Source organism: Nasonia vitripennis, chromosome 2 (genome assembly GCF_009193385.2).
Source record: "Nasonia vitripennis strain AsymCx chromosome 2, Nvit_psr_1.1, whole genome shotgun sequence".
Lineage (NCBI taxonomy): Eukaryota > Metazoa > Arthropoda > Insecta > Hymenoptera > Pteromalidae > Nasonia > Nasonia vitripennis.
Window position 1 is genome coordinate 30,531,888 of NC_045758.1, and position 27,126 is coordinate 30,559,013.

General features: G+C 46.7%; 1 protein-coding gene and 1 non-coding gene across 6 annotated transcripts in view; one reads left to right on the plus strand and one right to left on the minus strand.

Annotated features, from left to right (window-relative positions):
* LOC100679073 overlaps positions 1 to 27,126 on the minus strand; it is a 78,752-nt gene that overhangs the window by 48,014 nt on the left and 3,612 nt on the right. For 3 of the 5 annotated variants that reach the window (XM_031924474.2, XM_032597322.1, XM_031924475.2), the window contains exons 3-4: positions 25,350 to 25,415; positions 9,653 to 10,994 (exon numbers count right to left, since the gene is read on the minus strand). In XM_031924474.2, coding sequence (XP_031780334.1) covers positions 10,983 to 10,994; positions 25,350 to 25,415 — 78 coding nt within the window. In that variant the 3' untranslated portion in view covers positions 9,653 to 10,982. Of the gene's footprint in view, positions 1 to 5,864; positions 5,895 to 9,652; positions 10,995 to 19,115; positions 19,388 to 25,349; positions 25,416 to 27,126 lie in introns of those variants that run through there. The other 2 variants (XM_031924473.2, XM_008206117.4) reach the window with 2 other exon arrangements.
* Positions 25,826 to 25,898, plus strand: TRNAK-CUU. Its single transcript has one exon. It is a non-coding gene; the product is annotated as a tRNA-Lys (tRNA).

Consider the following 27,126-nt stretch of genomic DNA (forward strand, 5'->3'; position numbering starts at 1 on the left):
TTAGCCGTTAAACTGGCCAAATTGCAGTGCTTCTATCCAATTTCTCCACTTACACACATCAGCAGCAGAGAGCAGTGACGGACCGAATTTCTATTAGTCTAATCTAATTCGCATAATGCAACACCCCAAGAGAGAGCCAATTCCCATTATACTTTCCTCCCGACGGATTTCGATAACATTTTTCGAACGCCGCGTTGAACTTTCCTCGAAAGCTCGTTCCCGGATGCTCTTATTATTTATCTTCGCTGCAGAAAGGCGTCTTCCCGTGTAGAAATAATTAAGGTATACGGCGGCTAACGAATTAAAAGCTAGTTACATTGGCCGCCGTACACCTTGTACGCGAGAGATACATATAGGTCGCAGCTCGTGGAACTTTAACGGCCACTCTTCCGCAGCCTCGCAATTTAACCATCTCTCTCGCGCACGGCGGGCTTTTTAAATAATCAACAATAATCCCCGTAAACTCTCTCTCTCTCTCTTTCTCTCGTAATCTTCATTATCCTCCGGGTCCAAGGCGAGCTGTAGAGCCTTTCAATAACACGCGGGGCCATTAATTCTCCTTTCGGTGTGCGCGGCGTCTATCGCGCCATTTCATCGGCTCGCTCGCTCGATTAACTCCAATTCCCCGACAGAGCGAATTAAAGAAAGAGCAGAAGCTAACACACACTATCTGTCCCGCTAATTCTAATCCCGGCGACTAATTAAACGTCGTCGTCTTCCTCGTCGACGGCCTTTGACTACTACCAGGCGAATGTCTTTCGGATCGATGTTTCGTGTAATTATCCGCCGTGGCTGCTGACTGACTTTGTAGCTCAGTTCGCGCATGTAATTGCCAGCGAGCACGGAAAGACAGCCCGTGGATGGGGTTTATCGCTAGCGCGTGGCTCCGAGGGATGCTGTTGGGAATTTTTTTTTTAAAGTTCAATTTCTACAAAATACTACATCTCTGATAATACTCATACACGCGTATTTTTTTTTGTTTTTTTTGTCCCACCGCTCTATAGCAGCGCACGTTATTTAATATCGTGTTTACAAGCGGATCAGATTTTATTTGTGCGCTTTGCAGTGACGTTAGTGTCGAAGGAATCAAAGCACTCGAGATCAGCGCGTTAAAAATAACCAAATACTCGCGAGTACGTGCCAAATCTCATGTTTTTAACAAACACTATCGCGTCTTTATAGAAAACACCGCATCACCCCACTCGCGACTGTACATATACGAGCGCGCGGGAAATTCTAATTCGCGCATATGACGCTCGAACAAAGCGATAACAGCAGCTGTACACTGCGATCGAAAACTACGCAGAGCACAGTGTCCCGTGTAACTCGAAACGCAAAAAAAAAGCTGACGCGCAGACCGATAAGAAAAAAAAATCATCGCGTCTCTTTTATCTCTCCCTCGCTCTATTCGCGCAGTGCACGTATAATATATCAGCGAGAGCTTCAGCAATTAGCTCTATACAGTGTCGTCGCCGCTTGCGGTGTGTTTACAGAGAGAGAAAATCTGTAATCTCGTCGCCGCGCGTATATTTGCGTAAGAAGAGTCGAAAGAAGCGGCGACGAGCACCGAGAGATATCTCATTATGCATACGCTTTGGCGATGCGTAAGACACACATTGTCGTACACGCGCCCGACTGTATATCTAATCGTAATCCGATGCAGCTCGCCGGTTGTAATCTTATCCTCCTGCCCGCCGGCTTACGATTTTCAATATTAGTTTTCAAACAATGCAACTCTGTTTCATCGAGCCTATATCGATTACTTATCACCTTCGCCTCCTTCCCCCTCTTCTCATCATTATTTTCACGAATTTCCGCGTGTCAATCGCACAACGATCGAATTTCACGCGTGTACGTGTGTGTATATCGAAAATGAGTCAGAGTACAGCAGGCGCTGTTTATCGCGTCTCGTAACCTTGTCCGCGAGGTCGATCGGTGCGTGTACCTCTGCGGAGCGCGATGGTATATCGATCAATGGGCGAAAATCGCGCAGGGGCGATTTTTCCGCCGGCGCCGCACAGCTGACTTGTTGTGACGGCGGAGTCCTCTCTCGTATACGCTGTACTGCTCGTACTTCGAACATCGGCGAGAGAGAGAGAGAAAAAAAATCCTCTCCGCGTGTAATGAATGGCTACGATACGGAGGGACGCGCCGATGTTTTCATCTCGAACAGAGCACGTGACTGCTCTCTCACGGAGGCGTGTGTATTACAGACGAAAACACAGCGCGTGTCGTTGGCCCTCCTCGAATCGTTTTTCCTTGACAATAAAATCCACACACTCGATAGATCGACGGCACATTTTATTTTCGAAAAAAAGCGCCGAGAGGAGAGACCAATGACCGTTCAAGGACTAGATCGTTCTCTCTCGCTGTACGATCCAATCGGCTTGAATTTTTCGAGAAACATCGAAAAAGAACCGTCGCTCGTTCTCTTAGCCCGACACACAAAGCATCGGCTGTGCGCCTGCGACACAGCGGAGAGAGAAAAAGCGACGCAAACACCAGTAGCTCTCACTCCCTCTCCGGCGAATGCTTGGAGAACGAGCGAACGAAAAAAACAAATCCTTTCGCCCAAGAATCCCTCCGTATTTCAAGCGCGCGTATACTATACGCAGCTCTCTCTATCCTACACAGAGCGAACGAGCCGCAGCGCGAGGCACTTGTTATTAATAGCGGCCCCGATTTGGCAACCACTGTTGTTTACCAAGAGCTGCCATGTAGGGAGGCTGCGTATGTGTGTACGTGTGCGCGAGAGAGCTCGTTAATGGCTCGGCTGTCCGCTTGTGTGCTGTGTGCGCGTGTGTGTGTGTGTGTGTGTGTGTGTGTGCGCGGGTACCGTAACGCTGCGCGATCGCGACTGTGTGTGCGTGAATACAAGCTAGAGCCGAGGCTGTAATCGCGAGCGAGTTCTAGGAGGGAGATGCCGCGCCTCGCGCGCAGGCAGAAGACGGGGCCAGATGACTTGGAGAACGCCGCCTTGTTGTTTTCGTGCCCGGCTCGCTGTGCTTTTTTGCAAAGGGCGGCTCGGACGGTATAACGACTTCGGAGATCGAGAGCGCGGAATTGAGCACCAGTGTGCACACACACATACGATTCTCTATGCGGCGAGACGCCGCCGCACATCTTAATGCTAAACCATACTCGCTCCGAATAAATATTGACGCGTCCGCGATGAATATTCACGTGCCGCCCTCGCGTCTCTCATTTTTCCAAAAGAGACGCGACGACGACTTCGCAGCCCTTCCATACTCTGCGATGCCGCGAGGAAAAAAACAGCCGCTCGAATATAAATCAGCGCGCGTAATTATACGGAGCTCTCTTTTGGCCTGCGGACGGGAGAGAAAGAGCGAAATAAAGAAAGAGAGAGAGAGAGAGGGAGAGAGAGAGAGAGGTGCCCCCCCTCTCGCATGGAAAGTTCCTCTCTCGGGCCGGTCTCTCCCCTGATGCGAGCGAGTCGAGCGCGCACGTGTACGCATAATACCCGCACACCGTAGCGGGTCCCTGTATACGAGAGCTTCGGCGATTTATACGCGTATGGATGGGTCTTTGGTGAACGGCAGCCGAGAAAAGCTGCTTTAATAATCGACGCCTTCGTTCTCGTTCTCGTGCCAGAGAAGTAAAGAACAATTTACGCCGGTTTTATTGCGGCAATTGGCGAGCCGCTAACTTTTTTGCACCGGCCGGTGCTGCTGCACCGAGCTGCTCGCCAGTGTAAACACGTACACTTTTCTTCAGGCCCGTTTTTTTTTTTTTTTTTTTTTGGCCGATCGCTATCTCTCTGGTATTCGTCAATTTGACGCGACTACTCGCCGCTGACGGGATTAATCAAACGCGTCGTGCTTTTTCCTCTCGCATCGACTATCTATCGGGGATTCGGAACACCGAGTGTTATTCAACCGGAGGATTCGCGATAATCTTGAAAAAGGCGAAAGTTTTCATCTTCGGCCGGCGGTGGCGGATGTTTGCTCGATAAGTAAAGCGGAAATGTTTATCGCGGCTCTTCGAAATCTTTTTCTCTCTTTCTCTTCGCTGCTGCGAGAACATAACAATATTTCGCGAGATCACAATGGCATCGTTACAACCGGTTCGAAAATCGAGAGAGAGAGAGAGAGAGAGAGAGAGAGAGAGAGAGAGAGAAAGAAAAAAAGCGACACACACCCCGACAAATTTCAAGCCCAGAAACCTCGCGCGGCTGCGCACTCCGCATAAGAAGTGGCGAAATTTACGACAGCAAGTGCTCTTTGAATCCCCCGCGTATAAAAAGGCGGCCGTCGCTGCAACGCTGAAAATAAAGCCGAAGAGTCAGCTATATGCGCGATAAAAAGAAGTCGAATTTCAATGCCAGACAGTGACACGGGTATTTTTTTGTCTCCCCTCTTACTCTCTCTACACACACACACACACGTGTGCAGCACACAGGGAAGAATCTCTCTCTCTCTCTCTCTCTCTCTCTCTCTCTCTCTCGCGAAAACAAGTTCCGAGAGTCTCACGCGATGCAAACTCGTTTCTCCCGCCCGCACTTTCCCCCAAACGATACACGACTCGTCCGCGCCTTTTGTGCTCTCCTCGCGGAGAAGAGAGTGAGATCCTTCGTTTCTGCCGACGTCGTCGTCCTTCTCTCTTTCCGTGCGGGGCTTGTTTGTGAATATGCATGCAAATTCCATCCTGTTTACAACTGCATACAGCTGTGGCTCTCTCACACACACACACACACACACATACCCACTTGCGCTATTATCGTTGACACAGATATTTTGTGAACAATTCGCTCCTACCGTCACGCGACAGCCCACTTTTTTCTTTCCTATATTACGGGGTGCACGTTTCGAAAGAAACTGTTATCTCGCGCGGGTGCGATTTTTTCTGGCTATATAGCTCTCTCGAGGCTGCTTTATGGCCCCGTCGGCTAATTTGTTTGCGACGAAAGTGAATATTAGGATAAGTCAATCCAGTTTTTTCTGCGGATGGTGTGGTATAACGGAAAAAGCGAAGGGGAGCCAATATACATCGAGTGATATAACACACACACACACACACACACAGCATCACTGGAGCGATGCTCTCCGTGTTGCACTCAGCGCCGATGCTGACTAATCGCTAATTCATGCATCGCTATAAATTAGCCTCGATTTGGAGCAGTAAAAATCTCTGCCTCCTCCCGATACGAAATTCGCTTTTCATGCAAATATACAATCCCATATACAGCCTCTTGTTTTATAAACGAAGCATCGCAGTTATGCTATCCGCGCGCAGCGACGGGACGAGGATTATTTAGAATATATATTTCGAAAATAAACTCTATCTGGCTCAAGGTGTGCATAGCAATCGCATATATAAGCGAGTGTACGCGGTGGCTAATTAAAAAAAAATTAGTCAAGCGCTTTGCACACAATGATGGTTATGAAAAATTCAGTCGTAAATCGATGTTTGCCTTTTCTCGCGCGCGAGCTCGGAAAAACAATCTTTATTGTGCAGTGCGTATCATATAAACGATAAAATTTCGCGAGCTCGATAAATAGCTCGGATATCGGACGTCATCTCGCGCAATTTTTTTTGTGCCATGAAAGATATTAGCTCGATTAGCGCGGCTAACGAGGCGATAATCCTGACAGGGCACGGCGTAGAGAAAAAAAAGCGCCGAGCGGGGGTTGAGTTTTCGCATCGTTCACGTCGGCCGATAAAAGTTAAATATTGAGAGATTCGCTCATTAGTTCTCGTTCGACACAGCCTCTGAGTATGGACGTAATTAGATTATACACAGCCGTCGTTGAGAGCTGGTATATCGATCGGAAGTCCTGATTAGGAAATAACTTTTTGCCGCACACGAGAGCTCTTTGTACGATGATATACTTAATATCACTGACCTTCTCGTCGAGATTATTCAGGTCCGGTAGCTGAAAGCAGAGAAAAAAACAAACGAAGCATTATTATACGTTCATCCGAGTGAGACACCCATCGCATTAAAATATGTTAATCGATGGGCATAAATTTATTCGCGCGGTAAGTATGTGCTATAGTCGCAACAAATAACGTGTACACGGGCCTGTGTGCATCGCAGAGAGGAGAAAAAAGAATTTAAATACTTCGGGGGCCGCGGAGGCTAATAGCGCTTAATTGGAGCTCGCGTATCGCGGCTGTTGTTTATACCGCTACGGCGGATCTCTGCAGCGCAACACGTAATTAGGCGAAATGTCACTCGCGTAATTACAATTTACAACGAGCGCTCGCTTCTGTTTTCTTGCTCTCTTCTAATCGAACGCGCGACTCGTCGGAATAATACGCCGTCTACCGGCAACACGCTCAACCGTTATCCCGATTAAAAATCCTACGTTACCGACCGTCGGTCAAGCATCAGCAGTCGATAAAGTCGCGCGAAAACGAGAACCGACTAAAAGCGCCGGCAGATGGCCGGCGAGCGCGGCAAATTCCCACCCGTACGCGTTCGCTTGCGTCAATCGTACGAAATTAGGGGCAATTTGTATCAATCGATCGCACGACTCTCCAAGTTTTCTTCGCGACAGCGACAACTCGCGGAATATGTACATAATATTATCGCGTGCGTGCGAGCGCTTTCGGCCAACCGAGCGACACACGCTCGCACATATACATCTATGTACGTTCGAGCGAGACCTCAATTAACCTTCGTTAAGGCGGGGACGGTCTGCTTTTCCCGTTTTAGAGCGACGCGCGGTATATAACGTTATATATTTCGCAAAAGTTTAATTAACCAGCTCGCGTACGAATCGACTGCTTTATTTATAATCGAGAGCTACACCGACTGCACAGTGTGTCTAGCCACTTTCACTCGAGTTGCACAAAAAAAGTGCGCTAGCAACAAAGCGCAAGCGAGCGCGTGCACACGGTGTGTAATCTCTCCCGGCACGCAGCAGTAGACGGCGATATTATTAAGCTCGAAATTTTCGCTCTATACAAGGGAGCAGTAGTACAGCGCTTATAACGCTGTTATAGCAATAGCGCGGTTATGTAGTCTATATAGGATGGGGTTGCGTAATTGGAGAAGTCGAAAAGTGCTGTTAAATTTTATTGCCGCAATAGCCGGCGCGCGCGAGAGAGCAGGAGATGCAATCGGCGAACGCTGCACCGAGGGAATAATCGATGGAAGCCTGGACTTAACTCGCCTTGACAATGAGATTAGGACGCGCGCGGGCGGAGTCAAAAAGAATATCGGGTCTGCTGTTTTCTGTTACTAAAAATTCTTCAAACTCGTATATTACACTGGATTCATATTTTACACGTCAACAACGTTTTCTTTGAAGTCCAATGCTGTAACACTATGACACCTTGAAAAAGCTACCGATCGTCCGCAATTTGGCAGCCTCGGAGCAACAACAAACCGAGCGCTTCGAAAAAAGCTCTTAAAAAAGCTCTCAAGCATCTGGTAACCACACTGCTCCGTATACACATCGCTCTCGGTATTTCCATCCACAAAAATAATCCTCCGCAGCGTATACAGAGTGTAAAGTCAGGGAGAGAGAGAGAGAGAGAGAGAGCGCATCTCGCAAGAGTCTTAAAGTAACCGGAGCGCCGTAGGTGATAGCCCAAGGAGTCCTTGGCGTGTCTGATTACGCAGCCTGCGCTCGATGCACCGATCTCTTTATACGTGGATAGATGCGCGCCGCGCCCTGTCACGGGGAATCGAATTTCGCTGGAAAATCCTCGGCTGGAATTTACAGCCCCTCCGAGGCATAACCGACGTCGGCTCTCTGCAGACTTATGTTCCGAAACAAGCCGATGCGCAGCTCGTCTCGCGAGATTTACGCCCGGAGATAAGGACGAAAAGTGTCTGACGCTACGCGCGAAAGTTTCGAGGTGTGGAGGAGCTTGAATCTAATTAACACATAGCCGTCGCCGCCGTGTGATTAACCTAATTATACCTGACCCCCTGGGTAATCTGCCAGAGATTGTGTATTCAGTGCGGCTGTGTTGATTTTATAATATACGTAGGATAAAGAAGAAAAGACATCACCGTATTATGCCGAAATGACGCGTTTGCGAAAAAATAATAATAGCAGCCGGGAAAAAAACGCGCTTCTCTCTCTCGTCAGCGCGTATAATCCTCTACCGAGTGTGTGTGTGTGTGTGTGTGTGTGTGTGTGTGTGTGTGCCTGACGTGTGCGCATATTTGCATCCTCTTGCATAGCGCTTTTTTTTGATCCCCGGACTTTTTAAAAAATGCAAATTCGATATGCGCGGCGGAGAGGAGGACGACAAAAGCTTGTACCTGATGCGGGAGATTTTCTTGATACCCGGAGCTTAGAGCTCTCTCGCGATCGCAGGCTTTTCCCGGTTCATCCCAGGGACCTCGCTTTTCGATGCGAGAGCTATAAATTTCGTTCTTAAAAATAAAAATATGCATATTACGCTGCGCGAAATTTATCACGCAGTGTAACGTCAACAAGCTCGATAACCGTATATATTTTTTACCGTTAAAAAATAAAAAAAACTTTTAAAGGGAGAAAATCTCGCGTCGCGCGCGTTCGAACGTAACGCACATAAGAACTTTCCGGCATAAGAGTCGCGGCGAATCAAGACTCTTGCTTCTCTTGGAGAAAAACTTACTTCTCGCGCGCGAAAGCACCTCCGCAAAAAGCTCGCCCGCAGTAAATAGGCATCCCAAGCGCTCGTAGAGCGGATATGAAAAATCTCCCCCAGACTCCCTTATTAATAGAGCGAAAGTTGCGCGAGAGATTCAGCTATCTCTCTCTCTCTCTCTCTCTCTCCCTCTCTCTCTCTCTCGAACTAATATCGTAAATCGTAGGATATATATACCTAATACGTATAAGGAACGCTCAAAGGGGAGCGAACTTGTTGAGAAAGTTAAGAAGCTGCAAGCTCGGGAGGACGACGATTTATCGGTCGCGATCGGCGAAAATAAATCCGGGTGCACGCGGATGAGCCGAAATTTCCAGGGATATGCGAGCCCTCGAGCCACGCATGCGCGTTATAATCGCGCATAAATCAACGCTCGATGTATAACTATATGTACGTGTGTAATACTGTGCGACTGTAGCAGCAGCAGCGCACGGTGTATACGCGCGGACAGAGGGATGCATATTTATGCGAGCGTTTTGGGGGAAATTAAATTCCCCGTTGCGCTGCACTGACCGCCACTGCGCGCGCGATGGCCTGTGAGACTTTCTATGAATGTCTAATTTATGCCCTCCGGCGCCGCCGACGTTTATGCTTCCCTCTGTGGGAAGTATACATAGGAGCGTTGATGCTTCCCTGCGGTGGCACACAGCGCTCTCGGGCGATTATTGTTTTCGATGCGCTGATGCTGCGGTCGCTGCTGGAGAGAGGATATCGGGGCGCTTGTGCGAATTCGCTGGGGTGAAGTTGGAAAATATAACGCGAACCCTTTGAATTCAATTCGGGATGAAAAAATTTGTAAATAAAATGCAATTTTAAACGACTGCTTATAACAAGTGCACTTTCCGGGTCGGAAAGCGAAATAAAAGCGACGGCTAGACTTCACGCGCAAACTCTCGGCTCTTTTTAATTAAAACGTTCTCATATCGCGAGCAGCGCAGACGCGCTCCGAAAAATCCGTTTTTCTAGCTGCGGAAAAGCAGAAAAATCACACGGGGTCATGATGATATGGGAACGAAATAACACAGAGAAAGAGAGCTGATATCGTATAGATCGTCCTTGTTTTATTAGAAAACAATAACAAAGCGGCTTACGCACAAGTTGCGCACTTTACTCGCCGATAAAGTCGCGTGCGTCGCTCTTCAATTCGCATATTTATGTATAAACACAAGTTTTTTACACATACATCGCGTCGTACATATCCGTGAAAAGTATACACTGCGCACTAACGTAATCACTAAATGCATTACATGTCGGCCATCATCGCATCGGCGTGGTGTATGTACATGGAACAGTGCGTCGTCATATACTCGCTCCGATAATTTCGCTGTGTACAAATCGAGCTTTATCTCTTTTTCAAAGTCAACTGCAGCCCTGCATGCGCACAGTTTACATAGAAAACAACACGTCCACGTACGCGCGTATAAAAGGAAGTCCATATGCAATCACGGAAAGTCATCAGTCTATTCATCGAGAATCAACGCGCGCACACACACACACACACACACACACACACACGAGCCTGTGCCTTTTTTCTCGTTCGTTACTCCCACGAGCATTGTCTCACTCCGTAACACTCGCGTGTGCGTGTCTCCGTACATTTATACACGTACTCACTCAGACATACATGTATAACGAAAGAGCTCGCGAGCTCTCCAACAAAGGCGTTACCCCGACCTCGTCTTGAAATAGTTTTACATATCGCGCGGTGCATCGAACGATACTGACCTCAAATACATATCCGAGAAAGAGAGGGACGACTCGGTTCGAGCCGCATAAGCGAACGATTCGACGAGACAAGAGTTTTTTAAACGCCGCGCGGCCTTTGCATTATTTCGCATCGCGTATACATTCACACAACATCAACAATATGAATCAACGAGCGAATGTCCAGAAGTCGTGTATAACGTCAAAATATACATCATCTGTCCTACAAACGAGTTCAACAATAAGAAAATCGAGAACTTAAACAAACGTCGTCCGAAAGCTCCCTTTCTCTCGCAGGCTTGATTACGGATTAGTTATTATCATCATCGACAGCAGTATCGCGTTCGGACGACCGGTGTTAACCCCCCATGAGTAGCCAGGGTAGAACTACGGTGACGCAGAGGGCGGCGAGACAACTGGCGCACATGGCCAGCGGACTGGCGGCGACTTCCGACACCTGCTGATGTTGGTAGTAGTCGGGCTCGGGGTAGCCGTAGTAATCCTCGTCCCGCTCGTACTCCCGCACCTCGACGTCGCAGCGGAAGCAGACGCGCTGAGTTTTGCTCGACTGGAGACTGTCCCGTCGGAGCAGCAGAGCCGAGCCCTTGCGCTCGAGCTTCCAGCCTGGCTCTTGGACGAGCATCTGCGTCATGGTGATGATTGGTTCAGGTTGTCTTCTGAAAGGTTCGAGAGAGGACATAAATCTGATTTCTATTTTTATGTTGTATAGTGTGTAGGGGTCTCCATCGAGGGGAGAGGAGAGGTCAGTTTGTGGGGAGGTTTTTTTCCCTTGATTAAATAGCCCTCGTCTCTGAATAAAAAATCAGCGCGAATTGTTCATGCCACCGAAATGAAAGAGCGCAGCTCTTAATAGCGAAGGGGAAAAAAATGAAGATTAATCCTCCCAGCTCGTCTCGAAAAAACGACGACTCGGCGTAACGAGGCGCTCGCGCTTAATACATCGAGAAACAAGCGGAGAGACAGGACTCGACGACTGCTCTATACGTGCATTATTAAAATCAGCCTGCGGAGCTGCTGCTGCCGGAGCGTCGAACTACCTACACTTTCTCGAAATCTACGAGCTCTCTTCTCTCCCCTCTTCCCAGTGCCTCCGAGTCCGGTTCTATGGCGGCGGACGTAACGACGCGGAATAAAAAATAACGAGGAGGAAACGAGGGTAAAAGGAAGAAAAAGAGCAGCGAGAAGAAGCAAGATAACAGCGGAAAATAACGGCAGCGATGCAAATGACGAGTGTGCAAAGAGGCTGCAGCGGCGAAGAAAATAAATAAATCCGACGAGATGAGCTGCTCCACCGTGTTTGCGTGTATAATAATAACGATGATGCACCGGGCGAGCTTGCAGACTATGCAGACTATGCAGGGCGATTTATTTGGCCGCGGAGAAACTGCCGAATTTGCCTGTGCATACAGAGATGCTTGTGCGATATGCTGGAGATGCGTCTTAGTTATACGATAGCTGCGTCAACTTGCGCTGATAGAATGAGGATTAATAGAGGAAACTTGGCTCGATTTATTCCCATTTAGGAGGGCTGGGCGCCGAGTTAATCCGACGTGCAGGCTCTGTATACTGTGTGTATGTATGCTGTTGTGTGTACAGCAACGAAGCGAAATTCATTACTAGGTAGGGAGAAGAGCCGCTTTTTTTCGAGTCAATAGAGAGAGAGAGAGAGAGAGAGACTGCATAAAAGCCAGCGTTACACAAAGGAGCATAACGAACGAAATCAGAGTCAATTACAGTGTGTCTACAGCGAGAAGAGAGCTCTGGCGCAGTTACGAAAATGGACACTGCAGTAGCAGACTCGAGCGGCTTGAACAAACAACTCTCTCTCTCTCTCTCTCTCTCTCTCTCTCTCTCTCTCTCCGGCGTGTGTACACACGGAGGAATTTAATTAAGTAAAAAATAGAGACAGAGAAGAGCCGGTATGTGCGGGTCGACGGTCCACGTAAATTTATTCGGCGAAGCGAGCGGAAAAAAACGGCACCGGCTGTACGGGACTTTCTCCGAAAAGTATAGACTCGCATACTCTATTCGATCCGTTATATACATCGCTCGGCAATATCATACGAATACACAACGCTATTGTCCGCGGACAAGACGCATCGCCGAGGAGGAGGAGGAAAGTTTCGAAACGGCGTCGCATCAGCGTTAAAAGTAGAGCGACCTTGCGCTGGAGCTGCGGGAAAAACATTCGGAAACCCGATATAGTTGTGCTATACATCGCGTGTACATTTTAGAAAAACCGAACGGCTGTATATTTATAGAAGCTTATACAGTAGGCGAAAATCATTCGCTCGATAATGGGTCGCTCGCCTAGAAAGGAGTCGTCGCATCCAGGCCACGAGAGAAGAAAGCGCCCGTGTAACGGCTCGTTACTTTGAGGAGGGGGGAGAAGACGAGGAGGATGTTTAGTTAGGCTAGAACAATTCGCTTTATGAGCTATCGAGTGCCGATCGGCTACCGCATAGGATGCATGCGGACGGATCGCTCGAAGAGGGAGATTATGCATGTGAAAGAGCCGCTGTTTTCAAAGGGAGACTCGAGCTGAGAGAAAATCGATGCGCGCGATGGTCTTTGATGCCGCGGCTACGTGTGTATTTTCGGCTCTTAATTAAGCCGGCTTTGTGATGGGGCTAATCAAAGCGCGGATTAATTATGAAGCGCTACTCTCTTTGAATTTTTCGTCTCTGATGGGATTTCGATTATAAAAAAGAACGTTCGATAATCGAACTCTCGATCCGTACAGTACAACGGCAGCCGTACGGTGTGTTAACTCCAAGAGAGAGAAAGAGACTGCAAAGCAACGAACCGTTAGTTCGGCATAGGGCAAAGTTGGCGAAGGGACCCCCGTTGCAGTGTTGTAGTAGCTATAGCGCGCAAAGTTGTATCGGAATTCGGTGCGGTTTAGCGGCTAAATTATCGGAGCCGGCGCGCAACAACAAGCTCCGAGAGAGAACTATACCGCTGCATAAGTAGGGTTTCCGGCTGATGCTGGCAAGCATTGTGTTGCGCAGAGCCGGTAACGCTCCCTTTAAATTCGGCGTTACGACGCGCTGCCGAGATTTCGATTGAAATGAGCATTCGAAATTCCCGCGCGCGCGCGCGAAATTCAAAAATCGAACGATATCTTCAAATCTGGTAATTAGATTAAACGAAAATGCCGCGAGAGAATTAATAAACCGCGCGGTCTCTGTGTGTACGTCCCGCGGGTACATAATATACGCGCGGAGGTAATCTCGCTCGCGACTGCTGAATCCGCGGGTAATATATACGCAGTCGTTGCGCCGAGAGAAGGTATATACGTTTGAAGGAACGGGTTTCGTTATAAGCGAGTAATAGTGGTAGTAGCAGCAGTGCGCGCGGCCCATATATAATTTCCCGGCGACTCAATTACCCCGGCGAGATTTCTTCGGGGACGACGAACGACTCTATATACTCCGCGTATGTGCGCTCGCGGACTTAATAACGTTTGCTTTTCGATGCGCGCGCTCCGATCAGCGATAACGTTAATACACGACTGGAGGATAGGAGAAAATATAGTAATCTGAAATGAGAATCGAATATAACGACGCGCGAATGTATAAAACGCTGATATGCCGGTGCGCTGAAGAATAAGAAGCCGAGGACTCGCGAGTTTCATGCAAATCACCGCCGAGACATTTTTCAGAAAAAGTCGAGAGTATAGGAGAAGGTTGTTGGAATTTTTCTCTCTCTCTCTCTCTCTCTCTCTCTCTCTCTCTCTCTCTCTCTGCCCTCGGAATCAGCCGCTGGTCCTGCTGTACGGACTCGATGAAATTCCGTACACGAGTTTCCCCAGCAGCAGGTTTAATCGTCGTCATTTGCATGAATTACTCATGGAAAGAGGAGAAAAAGGCGCGCAATCGTCAAAAAGTTTAGTCCTGGGAAAGTATACACGCACGTGCAGATTGAGAGGGAGAGCTTTTTCTGCCATTTGCTAAATTGAAAGCTCTAACTCTGACTCTACTCCTTCTTTTTACGTCGAGCTTCGATCGCTCGAACTTATACGCACGTGCGCATAAGATGTACTGACAGGTCGAAGATTACAAGTTCGACGCGTCAACGATGGTCGAAACTATATAGAAAAGCGACGGCGAACAACTACCGTATTAAAAGCTACAATAGCACGCGACCCAAAAGGAAACGGATATACACAGTGCACAAACACGCATGAGCGAATCCGAGAGTCTTCATTCGATTCCTTCAGCCGAGTTTTCTCCGATATCCGTCTATTTCTTGCCGGAATCCGCATCGCCGACGAATAGAGCTGTATATAGCTCGTCCTGCAGAACTACTGGCTAGACACGGACGCAAAACCCATACTCTCGACGCTAAATTTCCGCACGACTGCTTTCGATTCGCCGCGAGTAGTGTACAATCTATACACACGCGCGGAATAGCCGTATTATCATTTTTGGATCGATGATTGCGCTAGATGCGTGTTTGTGTATATAGGCGAGATATACTAATGGCTTTTCAGCCTTGGCGCGCTGCTGGGGAGTTGTTCGACTGTTTATCGCTCTCGATGCTGCAGAGCGTTAGTTCGCGAGGACAAAGAAATTATCGCTTTTCGGCGCGCTGCGCATAAGTGTTTTGTAAGAATAAGACCCACCGCGCTGTGTATCGGAGGAGATAATCGATTTGGAATATTTTTTTTATTTAAGCTATTATCGGCGATACACCAACGCTCGAGAATAGCGAGATAACTCTCGGAATAACGTTCTCGATTGTTCCCGACAGATATAGAAACGAAAGCCGCGATTTCAATTCCGGAGCTCTTGCATTAATGCATGTAACGTTTCCGCGGCAGCGTAAACAGCGCCGCAAATCAAAATTCATCCACGCATGCAAGACGCTAATCCGCGAGGCATGCATCGGGCAAACATGCATCGGTAACCCGAGGTTCTTGTTCCCCCACGCGGTTTTGTCATTATTCATCCGCGTCTTGACAAGCAAAGTCGTCTTTTCACTTGGACGCGCGTCACCTTTTCCCGATACGCAGAGAAATCGAAGCTTTTCTCTGTATATGCTTGCGAGTCAGAAGAGCGGATAAAAATGGTGAAAATCCTCCCACGCACGAGGCTAAATCGCTGGGATTATACAGCCGCCTCGATGAATATCGAGAGCTGGCTAGTATATAGGATACGAAAAGCTGCTCCTATTTTCCAGGAACACAGGCTGCGTTAATCCTTCTTAATTAATACACGGGACGAACATCGACCGAGTATGTATATACGGTTACGGGGAGATGGAGGATAATCGAGGGACAGAAATCCGCACTGATTGGAGAGCTTTTCCCTGCATGTTTTATCGCGTTCGTATTTTTCGAATTTCCATAGGTATACGAGCTGTGTAAAATTTTCGACACACACACACGGCTATTTGTCAAACGAAATTAATCGGCCGTAGCTGAGCGAATTCAAAAAAGCTTTTTAGCGCCGAAAATACGCGTACAGGTTAAAATTCTACGAGTATATCGAGTGCCAATTTCGCTGAAAGCTTTCAATGCCGAGCGAGTGAAAAAATGATAATATGCAAAGCACGCCTCCTTCGCGCGCGATTAGCAGCGACGCATTAAGATCGCGTTTCCGATCGAGGCCGCATATACACACGGGTTATAGGTGTTATACGTACAGTGTCAGCCTTGGGGGACAGTGTCGCGCGAGGAGATAGCCGGAATCGACAATGCGGAGGTGGACTGCGGATCGGCCTGCCGGGGATTTTAACGCTACTATACTACGAGAATTGCCTGTGTATACGTGTACATACGCGCATCCCTGGAATGGAATGCGATGTCTACACAGTGGACGCGAGGCGAGCTTGCGCGGGGTGTCGTCCTCCAGTCTCGTGATTTAGGACAGAGGTCGGCGACTTGGATGGAGTTTTGGGATTCAGGTGAGTATAATCCCCTCTTTTTTCAGGGGGGATTGGCTCCTGATGGCTTTTTGGATTGCTGGGGATTTTTACAGTGTGTTTTTTAGAAAGCGCCGGCGAGCGTCGAAAGTAAAAAGAAGGAGAACCAACCGAAACTCCAACGCACTTTTCCGCAGACAAGACCGTCAGCCAGCGCAGCACCTGTGTCACAGTTTCCCAACAAGAATCCCGGATGCTGCAGGCGCTCCCAACTCTCTCTCTCTCTCTCTCTCTCTCTCTCTCTCTCTCTCTCTCTCTCTCTCTCTCTTTCTCTTTGCGACGAAGTTCGCTTTATTTTCGGAAAACGAGCGAATTCGCCGCTCCGGACAGCTCTCTCTCTCTCTCCACACCGCGGAGAAAATTACGTCAGAAATCTCTCCGGTGTCCGATACACACCGAAATAATTCGGTTACACGCGCGGACGGGAAAAAGAGCCGCTTGATTCATACGAGCCAGAACGAAGTCTCCTTGTGACCAACGGGAATTTTTCAAGGCTGGTTTCGGGTGACAATAGGCCTCGTTAGCGACGACGTGAAAACGAGAGGAAAAATATCTTCTCAATATTAATCCCATCCGGAAGAAAGCTCGCCCGCGCGGCAAACATGTTTTCAGAACTCGATACCACGCGAAATTCAATGAAACGCGCGAGCGTAAACAAAGCAGCGCCTTACGAGTAAACAATCGTGCAGTAGCGGTGAGTGTCTCTTTAATTGGTAGCCACGCGCGCGCGGATTAAAATTGTTGGAAACAACACGTTCGCTGTGCGTTAGTCAGATCCACACGCGTGTACCTCTCTCTCTCTCTCTCTCTCTCTCTCTCTCTCTCTCTCTCTCTCTCTCTCTCTCTCTCTCTCTCTCTCTCTCTCTGTCAACAGCGGAGCGTCGCCGCGGCTCGTTTTAGTCGTCGCCTCGCTAAATATAGGCCGATCGCCCGGCGAAATAGATCCTGCGGTTTATTAATAAACCCATGCCTGGAATGCCGAGGAAAGCTTCTTCTTTTTCGTCTTCTTGTCACTGTCGCGTGCCTTTGCCGTGACTCACGCGTACACGCGAGCTTTGACTCCGGGAATAAAAATTTACACGCGAGAGGAGCCGTAGACGCGGGAAGTCCGAAAATTCTTGAGCTACCACCAGTCAAATGTATCGATTTGAATTCCGGGGTCGATTCGATCTCTCCATCGCGGACTGCCAACGTTCCTACCTACATCCTCCGCACACCCGGAAAGAGATCAAAGGCCTCCGCCGCGCTCAAAAGCCGTACAGAGGGACAATCGTGAGAAAAAGCTCTCGCGAAACTCTCGGAGGAGCTTGCAAGCACAAAGCCTCCCTGGTAAGAAAATTTGACGTCTTGTTAGCGATTCGCACAAAGCCTCACACAAGCACACAGAAACAAGCTGAATTACCGGCGTCGGATCGTTAGTCACTGCCGCGCGCGCGGCGGCGGCTGTTTACATACGGCGACAATGGGCTCTCCCGCGAAAATATACACACACGACCCGCGTAATATACGCGTCGGCAGAGCGCGACGTTGGCTAATTATTCACGCGTGTGTGTAGAGAACCGAGGACGCGACTCTCTGGTTTGATTAATACCGCCGCACTTGAACTTGTCGCGTTGAATTTTTCGAGCTTGCATTATGTGCACGGTTAAAACTTGAGCGATGACTTTCTGACGCACAGGCATTTTCAATTATGCAAGCGAGAGAGATGCCTATCATCGCGCTGCTTTGTTGGAAGGCACTCGAGAGAGCCGTGTGCTCCGAAAATTTATCGCCTTCGGCGTTCTATAGAGATCGAGAGGAAAAAATTCGATTCGCGACTAGCTAACGAGTCACGTGCTGCTGTGCTACGCGACGCAAAAACGAAGTCGTAGAGCTGCTGGGCGAAGACACAATGCGCGCGGAAAAACGAAAACGATTAATGTGCTCTCTCGGTTTAATTGCGCCGCCGGCTGCGCTTTTTTTCTTTCTCTCGTTATTTATCTCTAGCTCTCTACTGTCTCTCGCTGAAAAGTTGGGACAAAAGACGTCGGATAGCCGATATACGACGACGGGGCGAGCTTTTCCTTCTCGAAACTATTGCACTGCGCAGCGAAGATTCGTCGCCGAGGTTACATAGCCTCTTGAATCATTCACGCTTTAATATCTCTCTCTGGCTGTAGTCGCGTATGATTTCGAAAAGACAAAGGGCTATGGATTCAACGGAATCGTATATAAGGGATAGCTGTATAGCGTTGGCCTCGAGTGCAGATCTCTCTTTCACTCGTCGAGAGGCGGAATGATCTGGTTTCGGAGGAAGAACTCTCTCTCTCTCTCTTTGGCTTTTTTGGATTTGGAAAGGCGGCAGGCAGGTATAGGTTCTCTCGCTCTCTTTGCGTCGTGACGGGATTTATCGGTTAAAGCGTACGTATGTTCCCATGCGTATATAGACGGTTATGTTTTTAATGTAAAACAAAGAGATAATACCCGAATTAGATGCGTATCGACGGTTTTATTCGGGCTGTAAATTAACGAAAGCTTCCCGGAAACTAATGGAATAACGTTTCATTGTAATACAGCGAGTTCGCTCGCACACGATTAAATTTCAACAACCTGAAAACGTCTGGCATATCGAGGTGCGCGTCGATGAAATCCAATTACGAAACTGCCACCTGTCACTTCAATTTCCTCACATATGTTCTATCCCGTAAAGCTCCACGAGGAAAAAATTCGAAGAACCAGACTGTGTCTCAACAACAACGACTCGAGAGAATAATAAGCGAGAAGAAAAGCCGCCTCGTTTCCCGTCACAAAGTGCAAGCAGCTATACAACAAAGAAGCTCACGCACACAATGCACACACATACAACGTACCTCTCGCAAGTCTCGCTCTCTTTTCCAGCGTCGAGCAACAACAACAACAGCTTGCAAAAATGTAGGAGTAGACGTGTCTATGTGCCAGGGAGAGGCGACGGAAAGTGCGACCGGCTTGAAGCGCGTCCGACACGCTATTGAGGCAGCCGCGGAACGTGCGCCGTTCTCTCTCGCTCTGGAGGCTCCGTTGGTAGGAGGAGAAGCGGCGGTCGATTCCGCTTGCGCAGCTCTGCTATTGGTACACGGGTTATCGCACGGAGCCGGCCACGCGGTACCTGCAGCGTCTATAGACCCCAGCAGCTTATAACCGCTTCTCTCTCTCTCTCTCTCTCTCTCTCTCTCTCTCTCACTCGGTGTATTATGTGCGATGTAAGTAGCTATTATAATCGGCGAGCTTTTTTACCTTCCGGCTTTTACGTATTCTCTCTGTGCATATAAGCGCTGACCTTTTGCTCGGCTATTTTTAGCGCAGCTCTCTCGATCGTTATACGCGAGCGCGGGGATGAATTTTCGAGAGCTTGTTGGGTATACTGTTTATCGGGCAGGTGCCAGCTGACTACTGATAATGTTGATTATTCGTCGAGGAGATTTAATTTTAGGAACGCGATCGCGACGCGCGGCTTTTCGCGATGTTCGTTATCTTATCGCAGATGATTCTTTTTTTTTTTGGCTCTTCTCTATTTACAGACACGTGGTGCTCGAGGATTGACGCGTATTTCATCGGATCGAAAAAGAACGAAGATCGATTGCACAACGTCCCGAACGATCGTCATCAGCGAAAAAAAGAAGCAAACGCGTAGTTATGCCGTAACGGTAAGTGGAGCATACGCACACGCGTGTACACACAATTTCACAATAACAAAACTCGGGAGAGCCGATAAGCAGCCTCGAGATAAGTGTCTTCCCGCAGAGCGCGAGCACACACGAGGAAAGAACTCGGACGAGCCCCCAAGCACGCGCCGCCGAGTCGCATCGCTCTCTCGCGACGATTGGCTGAATCTAATTCCTCCTCCGAGGTCGTTGACACACTTCTTTCATACAGCCGCATGCAAGAAAGAAGCGAGATGCCCCGCACTGCTTTGTAATTCATCCATTATAAGCGTATACACGAACGCATTGTTGATTCTCGCCAGCTTAACCGCACGAGAGAGAGAGAGAGAGAGAGAGAGAGAGAGAGAGGGAGGGAGAGAGAGAGAGAGAGAGAGGGAGAGAGAGAGAGAGAGAGAGAGAGAGAGAGGAATCCGGCCTTTTCGCTTAATTGTTCGCGCGGGAGGGAGAAAGATTAATCGCTGCGGCCCAGGCGAGATAAATCAATTGCCGCACACGCGTTAAACTGCGAAGCCGCGCCGATAACGCCCAGCAGCGGTATTGCTAGAGAGAGAGAGAGAGAGAGGGCATGTTAATCGATTTCTCTATATGCCGGCGTTGGCTGATATTGAGTTTGCCATTGTGCGGAGAGGGGAGGAAACGACTCTCTCTCTCTCTCTCTCTCTCTCTCTCTCTCTCTCGATTGGGTAATAATCTCGATTGATGATTACAATGCGCCGTTATATGGGATTCCGACGTTTAGGCCGAAGGAGCTTCTTATTGCGAATTTTATTAGCCGCGACATCCATACACGACTGCGAGTAACGAGAGCAAATACAGCCCGAAGGGAGAGAGAATTACAATGCAAGCGCGATAGATTTGCGTCGAGCAAACGAACGAACGAACGCTATATGCAGTGGGAATAGAGAAAATGGAATTTAAATAATCCTTCCTTCGAGGCGCTGCCGCGACGCATATTTTCCAGACCTCCTAGCTGCAACAGTGTGTTTGAAGACACTTACTCCCCGGGGAACATAAAGCCGTGTTTACGAGGGCGACGTGAAAATTTTAATAGCCCATAACTCTAGCGAGCGACGACGACGACGAGGACGAAGGTCTATCGAAAATTCGCTAAATTGCCGCGCCGCAACGCGACGTCGTTCCGATAAGAAGCTCTCGCGAGCTTTTAAATTTTTCAGTTTCCCGCCATAGAGGCCTGTTGAAAGCTCGCGGAAAGGATTTCTCATCGAATCAACACAAGCATGCTATTACGTTATACGGGTATATGATATCTCAAAGCCACCGCGCAGCAATTTCCGCAAGCTCGAGCGCTGATCGCTCGACGACTATATAATATTCGCGCGCATAATATCTCTCGTACAATTTGCTCCCGAGAACTCGCTCGCGCTCCTGTGCCTATGTATGTGTGCAGTAGAGGTAGATGCTGAATAAGTGACAAGCGCGGGGCGCGCCCTGGAAACTCCGCGACGTGCCGGTGGTGCTACTGAATTACACAAATTGAATAACGAACCAATTACAACGAGCGCGCGCCATTAGACGCACGTGTCCCGAGAAGCTGCTGCTACTGTGTGTGTGTGTGTGTACGTATGCACCTGCTATGTGTATACGTATCGGTTCGAGCTAACGGAGTTTGTGTACATAGGCTCTGACGGGTATGCAAAAAATCGAGGAAGAAGATTTCGGAGGCCCTCCGGCAGCGCCTCGATGCTCGCGTATGCCTTTTTCATAAACGGATAATACAAGCACCCGGGGCAAAAAATTCCAGAGATTTAATTAAGTTTTCAGGCTGCGCGCCGTTAAATTTTGATTCCGAACTGAGGAGCGCGTTCGGCGCGAAAACTTCATGAATGAAAAAAGTGCTTATGCGTATCCCTTTTCCGGAAGAACGAGATCGTCGGAGAAAAAAGATAATGTAACGATATACTAAGCAGTATACGGCGGAATTTTAATTCGAAAATCCCCGACAATTAAACTCTCTCTCTCTCTCTCTCTCTCTCTCTCTCTCTCTCTCTCTCTCTCTCTCTCTCTCTCTCTAACGAGGCTCGCTCCCGCGCGAAATTCAAAATCGTTTTAATTACACGGAAAGCCGGCCTCCCTCTCGTTATAACATATGCGCGTGCACTTCACCCCTTCACACACACTACTTCTTCCGAGCTAAAAAACATTCGAGTATAACACCGCGGCGTATTTTTCCCAGCGAAATTGTCCGGGACGTTGGCTACTTAAGCACGCGAGAATATAACGATATACACCGCTATGTATATGTAATACACGGGCAGAAGGTCCCGGAGACGTATATCATTGCCTTCGAGCGCACGATAAGGTCGCGATACTTCTCGGGAATAGCGCACGGGCTGCTTCTTCTGGTTCGCCGCCAGAGATAAGAAGTCGCTCTTCTCCACCACCACAGTGTATCTCGCTGCGGAAATCTCGCGCTGTTTATCGCGCCGGATAATACTCCCGACCGACTGCTTCTTTCCGGGCTCGATAAATGTAACATCGTGAGGGAGAGATTGTCCGTATATTCGTCGGACACTGAATGAGCTTTTATAATCGGGAGTTCGATGAAACGTCGAAGGTCGCGACGAGACGCTAAGCAATCACCTCTGCAGCCTTGACATTGTCGGTGGAAGAAAAAGATGAATCGATCGTGACCGGAAAGCTTGTCGGATTTACGAGTTCACGGTAATAGATAATGTATAAGCTACTGCGGTGTGTTTTCGTGAAACAGCGACGTCGTTCCTCGAAATTTCTACTGCACTGGAGGACGTGCTTTATATAGCCCACACCCGGCGTCGAATAATGTCTCCGCGCACGGCGGGCTATCGCTTGGTAGCATCGAAGCGTTGTATAGAACACAGCCGGAGCTAACCCGTCGCTGTTTTCGTTTCCCAGATTCTTCTCGATTGTCCGACACGAAATCGAGCGCGTGACACCACACCGCAGGCAATCTGGAGCATAGCAGCTGCCACGCTGCAACGATTTAATTAGAAAATACATAGAGACAACAAGAATATTTACGCGAACTCCCAAGAGTTTAGCGAATCACGTACACTTGCTACCACTTGACCCGATCGCGTTGACCCTATACATACGCGTCGTGAGAACGACGACACGCTGCAACAGCAGAGCGTCTATTTCTGGGCCAGCGAGACGAAATTATGCCAAAGCACTTGCGGAAAGTCACTTACGTAACCGCGGTGTGGTCGTCGTCGTGTGCAGTAATTACCGCTCGATTGATTTACGCATCGCTGCAGGTGCGCTATTGAGTTTTAGCCGATAGCCGATTGTCAATACATATAGAGCTTCATCCAACTCATCGCGAGGTGAGGGTCGGATCGATCGTCGAAGGGACGGTTATGCAGCAGAGCTTGCGGATTATTGCGCGATTGAGGATAATTTCGGACGACTGGACGCTGAACTAATTTGCGAACGAGATTGTTTTTAAGTATTGCCGCGTGCGCAAGTTGAAATTCTGTTGACAGAGCTTGGGAAGCTCTCGCGGAGCTGGATATTGAAAACGTGATTCTGATGATTAGTATACGTGTAATTGGAGTTTGTGTTTTCAGGTATATGGATTTTATGTGTGCAAACTTATTTTTTAAGAAGGTTCATCTGATTTAGAAATAACAAACAGATTCGAGGGAAAAAATTCACACACGTAGATATGTCTAAATAAAAAGCTTATGCAAAATTTTGAGTCTTTTGGATACCTTTGAGACGAGATATTAATAAAAGTATTTTTTTCCATTTTTACATGGAGTCTTATGGAGAATCACATTTTCCTCGTTTTAATTTGCAAATAATTATTGAATTAACAAACAGTTTATGTTGCAAATTTTTGTATGAGAAAACTAATATTTGATGAATTCAAATTGCTTTTGAAAACGATTGATGGGTACCTCTATGCATAATAATTAATTAGTCTAATAAAACATACATGCACCTCAAAAACGCAGTCAAATTTCGTCTGTATTAAATTTTTTTGTCACATAAAGAGTTTGATTTCTTTATCTAAAATCATTATTTGTTATAAAAAAGCTTTTCATAAGTCCTAAATAAATTATGTCTCTTGTATCAAAAGGAAATAAGAATTTATAAAAATTATCCTCTTTTTGACTAGCGACGTATCAGATGAACCTCCTTAAGTATTCAGTGGGTTGGACGAATGTTTTAGATACATAAAAAAGGTTTTCCAATGTAGAGAATGTTTTATCATGCTTCCATTGCTTCGAATTTTCGGATTCCAATATTGACTCATGTTTTTCCATCACAAAGAATATGCGCTTCTGCTTTTGAATTATTAATAAAATATGACGAAAGGTAGAAATTAATTGTGTAATTTGAAACTCTGCAGCTCGATTATAGCATCGTTTCATCGCAAAAAGAATACTTCCTCTCGCGTACGAGGAATCTATTAGGCGTAATCATCATTTTTAAATTAGTTTCACAATGAGAAAGAAACTAGCATCGAGCAGCTCGCGAGAAAAACATGGATCTTGATATGTCATTTTCAGAAAGTATCAGCGGACAAATCTGCTAATGTTATGCCTAGGAAGTTGCGCAACGGCAGCGAGTTACGTCGATTACATCGTCATCCAATTATGCCTCTAATAGATACATCGAATAATGGAACGGAGCGCGCGCGCCACATGGCCAGTCCAGGACGCGCTACGTTTTTTAATATCGAGAGGGAGCTACGGTCGCGCAAACTATACTTGATTCTGTATCGGAGGTCGGTACACTGGTATTCTGCAGTATTTCATATTCCGCTGGGCCATTCGCGGAATACGTTACGGCTTGCTTTCGTTTTTTTTTACAGAGACTTCTATCCTTGTCTGTATGCGCTCGGCGACCCGCGTCATGCAAGACAATGGGAAAACGACGCGCGTATTTTTGCGGAACAACTACAGATGCTAGACAATGCAGTTGCAGTACAGCTATGCGCATGTGTTCGTGGAGGAAGTGGACATGGTGTGGAAAATCGTGAAAGAAGCGGATTATACGGGTTTTGCTGAATATAATTATAAATAGGCCGTTTTGTTTAATTTTATCAGCACTTACCTTTCGTAGGAATCGTATTACGTTGCTAACCGCTAAATGTCACGTCACATTTTGTTATTAAAAAGGGCTGACGCATTTCACAGTAACATTTGTCTTTAAAAACGCATACGTGCGTAAAATATGAATCCACTGTAAATGAATATTTTAAAAGCATGTATTGCTTTCTATCGAAATAATTTTCAGTTACGTAATGCTATGAACCTATAGTAATCATTTCAACTTTGAAATAAATACGATTAGAAAAACGAAAGTTTATCGCTATTCGCGGAACTGTTTAGGTAGTTAAACACGTGCATAAATGAAGGCAAGCTAAAGTCGTTTTGAAAATGAAAATTTACTCACCTCTGACACCGGGACGAATGCACTTGGTCCATCGAATGAAGGTTCAGGCACTGGTAGTCCACGATCCTGTAACGAACAATGTCATTACGATTTTTTTTAATTATAATACTTTGTTTGTGGATATTCTTGCGTTTTTGATGTAACGAATTTTCCATACTTTCGCGTGTTATCATATATTTGTAAAAAGCTATTACGTAGAAACATTTCCGAAATTATTATCATCATTATACTATTATACTTAAATACCCTTTGTTTTGTTGATTATTAATTTTATATACCATGAAACCTCATTGTTAAATATGAATTAATCCATTATAATTACAAAAATAGTAGGCAATTTATTTTTAAATTACATTTTTTTCTTTCTTATAATATTTTTTTTATTTGCAAAAAATTATTAAGTACGTAGGATTGATTTTTTTCTTTATTTAATATTGTACGATTCTTGTATGTCATAAGTGCCCGGATGTGTCAGCGCCCGGCTAGCTCAGTCGGTAGAGCATGAGACTCTTAATCTCAGGGTCGTGGGTTCGAGCCCCACGTTGGGCGATATCCCTTTTGCGTTTGCAAACGAAAATATATTATGTACGTATAAATTAGAATATATCAATAATTCTACGAGAAGTCGGACACTTTACGGTCAAAAAATCGAGGTCTTATAATTTTGAGGGCACACACACCAGATTAAGTTTTTTACATTTCTTTGGACATACAATATATACAAATCATGGGTAGCACCTCCTAACCGTATGCCAACAAAAAGTTACGGGCCAATTACTAATTACCAAAAAATAGCCTTTATTGCGCCCCGGGTAATTTATTACCTGACCAAACGAACATTATTTTTTCGGCATTAATGGACAGCTGAGCTCGAGATTTCCAATTAAAAAAAAACGGCTGGAAGTTATAATAAGGCCACTTGGTATATGAAGGCAAGTTCAAACTTGTTTATTATTGAATTGGAAGATATGTTTATGTAAGTTTAACACAAGTCATAACAAAAATGTCAGGGGTAATCGTTGAAATCTTTGAATTGATAAAGTACGTGAACGGGGGCAGTCGACCCTTTGAAGAAGGATGTAGGGTGTTAAAGTCAAATCATATATTGTTATGTGGATTTTGCAGTTCTAATAATAATGTATAGATAAATATTTTGCTCTTTGCCTACAATCTTGCCTGAAATGCAATTTATTTTTACATCCTTTAGTGCCTCTAGCCACTTTGATAGTAGAGGTTCCTCTTTTGGAAATCGATGCACGGGTATGCCTAAGGTTGCATATGTTGTGCATCCTGGTATAACGCTCTTCCTGTTCAATGTTTTTTTTATTTTTTGTATCATCCCCCATTGAAGACTTTTATTTTTTATTCAAAATCACACTAGAAACTCTCACAATCCTACAGCTCCGATTTTATTTTTATGAGGTTATGGGCGCTGTTTACTATCTTTTTTCGTCTGCTTATTATAACTTTCAGCGTTTCCGGAGTTCGTCACCAGATGTGCCACTTTTAGTTGGACGTGCGAATATTTGGATATTTATAAAATATTAATATAAGAATCCCATATCATTTATGTTACAGTTAGACGTCGACACCTCTGCACGCTACTTCTGCGACCTTCATTCGTTAAATTATATAACTGTATGCTCTCCGCGAGCGCGCTATTTGAATTTAATTGCTGTGTTAAATCCGCATTAGTGCATCGAATGAGTCAACAATCTTTGAAATTAAGTTATTAAGTGCAAAATAAAACCATCAAAGTAGTTATCGTTACTCAATG